This window comes from Eimeria mitis, genomic scaffold (assembly GCF_000499745.2).
Source record: "Eimeria mitis Houghton genomic scaffold, Emh_scaff5610, whole genome shotgun sequence".
Taxonomy (NCBI): domain Eukaryota; phylum Apicomplexa; class Conoidasida; order Eucoccidiorida; family Eimeriidae; genus Eimeria; species Eimeria mitis.
Window position 1 is genome coordinate 2,213 of NW_013573876.1, and position 1,006 is coordinate 3,218.

Here is a 1,006-nt window from a genome sequence, read left to right on the forward strand (position 1 = left end):
AAAAAACAGCTGAAGCGGGAGAAGCATACACCCCCCTAAACCCTAAACCCTAAACCCTAAACCCCAAACCCTAAACCCTAAACCATAAACCCTAGAGTTCCTATAGCGTGCAACATCTCTACAAAAGAATCATAGAAGGGTTTATATATACTTAGTTAGATATGAGGGTTTAGGGTTTAGGGTTTAGGGTTTAGGGTTTGTGTGTACTCCTTGAGGGGTCGCTGCAGCTGCTGCAGCTGCTGCGTTTTTCTCTCTCTTAGAAAAATAAGAGATAGATTATAAAAGTCAGCCTGCATAACAAAACATATATATATATATATATATATATATATATATATATATATATATATATATATATATATATATATATGTGTATATATAGATGGGTGTATATACACCGCAAAAAAAAAAGAAAAAGGGAAGCAGATGCACAGCCTACTTCTTGCTCAGCATCGTAGTCGTCTTCAGAGGCCTCATGTTGCTGCTGCTGCTGCTGCTGCTGCTGCTGCTGCTGCTGCAGCGGCTTTGTGAGGGGGAGATACCCCTGCAGGCCGCCTGCTCCACCCCATAGCTCCGTTAAGATCTCGTGCTGCGTCTGCTGCTGCTGCTGCTGCTGCTGCTGCTGCTGCTGCTGCTGCTGCTGGGTTTGCTGCTGCTGCATCTCTAAGCGCCAAAGCACCCCCCTCCTACAGGGGCCCCTTTCATAGGGTCTAGGGTTTAGGGTTTAGGGTTTAGGGTTTGGGGTTTAGGGTTTAGGGTTTAGGGTTTAGGGCCCCCCCTGCCTCCTGTGCAGTCGGCTTCTCCCCTGGGGCCTCATATCTTTCTATCAGCAGCAGCAGCAGCAGCAGCAGTTTTTTTGTGTTTAATTGTTATTATTATATATTTATTTATTATTTTATTTTATTATATTTAATATAAGAAAGAAAATAAACACAAATAACACCAGTTGCTGCTGCTGCTGCTGTTGCTGCTGTTGTGTTTAAATTTGTGTTGCAGCATTAGATTT

The 1,006-nt window shown here is 43.1% G+C and overlaps 1 protein-coding gene across 1 annotated transcript in view; it reads right to left on the bottom strand.

Annotated features, from left to right (window-relative positions):
- The window catches only part of EMH_0083090 (uncharacterized protein), a gene marked incomplete at both ends in the record, with an annotated part of 1,340 nt that extends 679 nt beyond the window's left edge, over positions 1-661 (bottom strand). Inside the window, one exon of the mRNA XM_013500606.1 lies at positions 440-661. Coding sequence (XP_013356060.1) covers positions 440-661 — 222 coding nt within the window. The remainder of the gene's footprint in view (positions 1-439) is intronic.
- Positions 662-1,006: the final 345 nt, after the last annotated feature.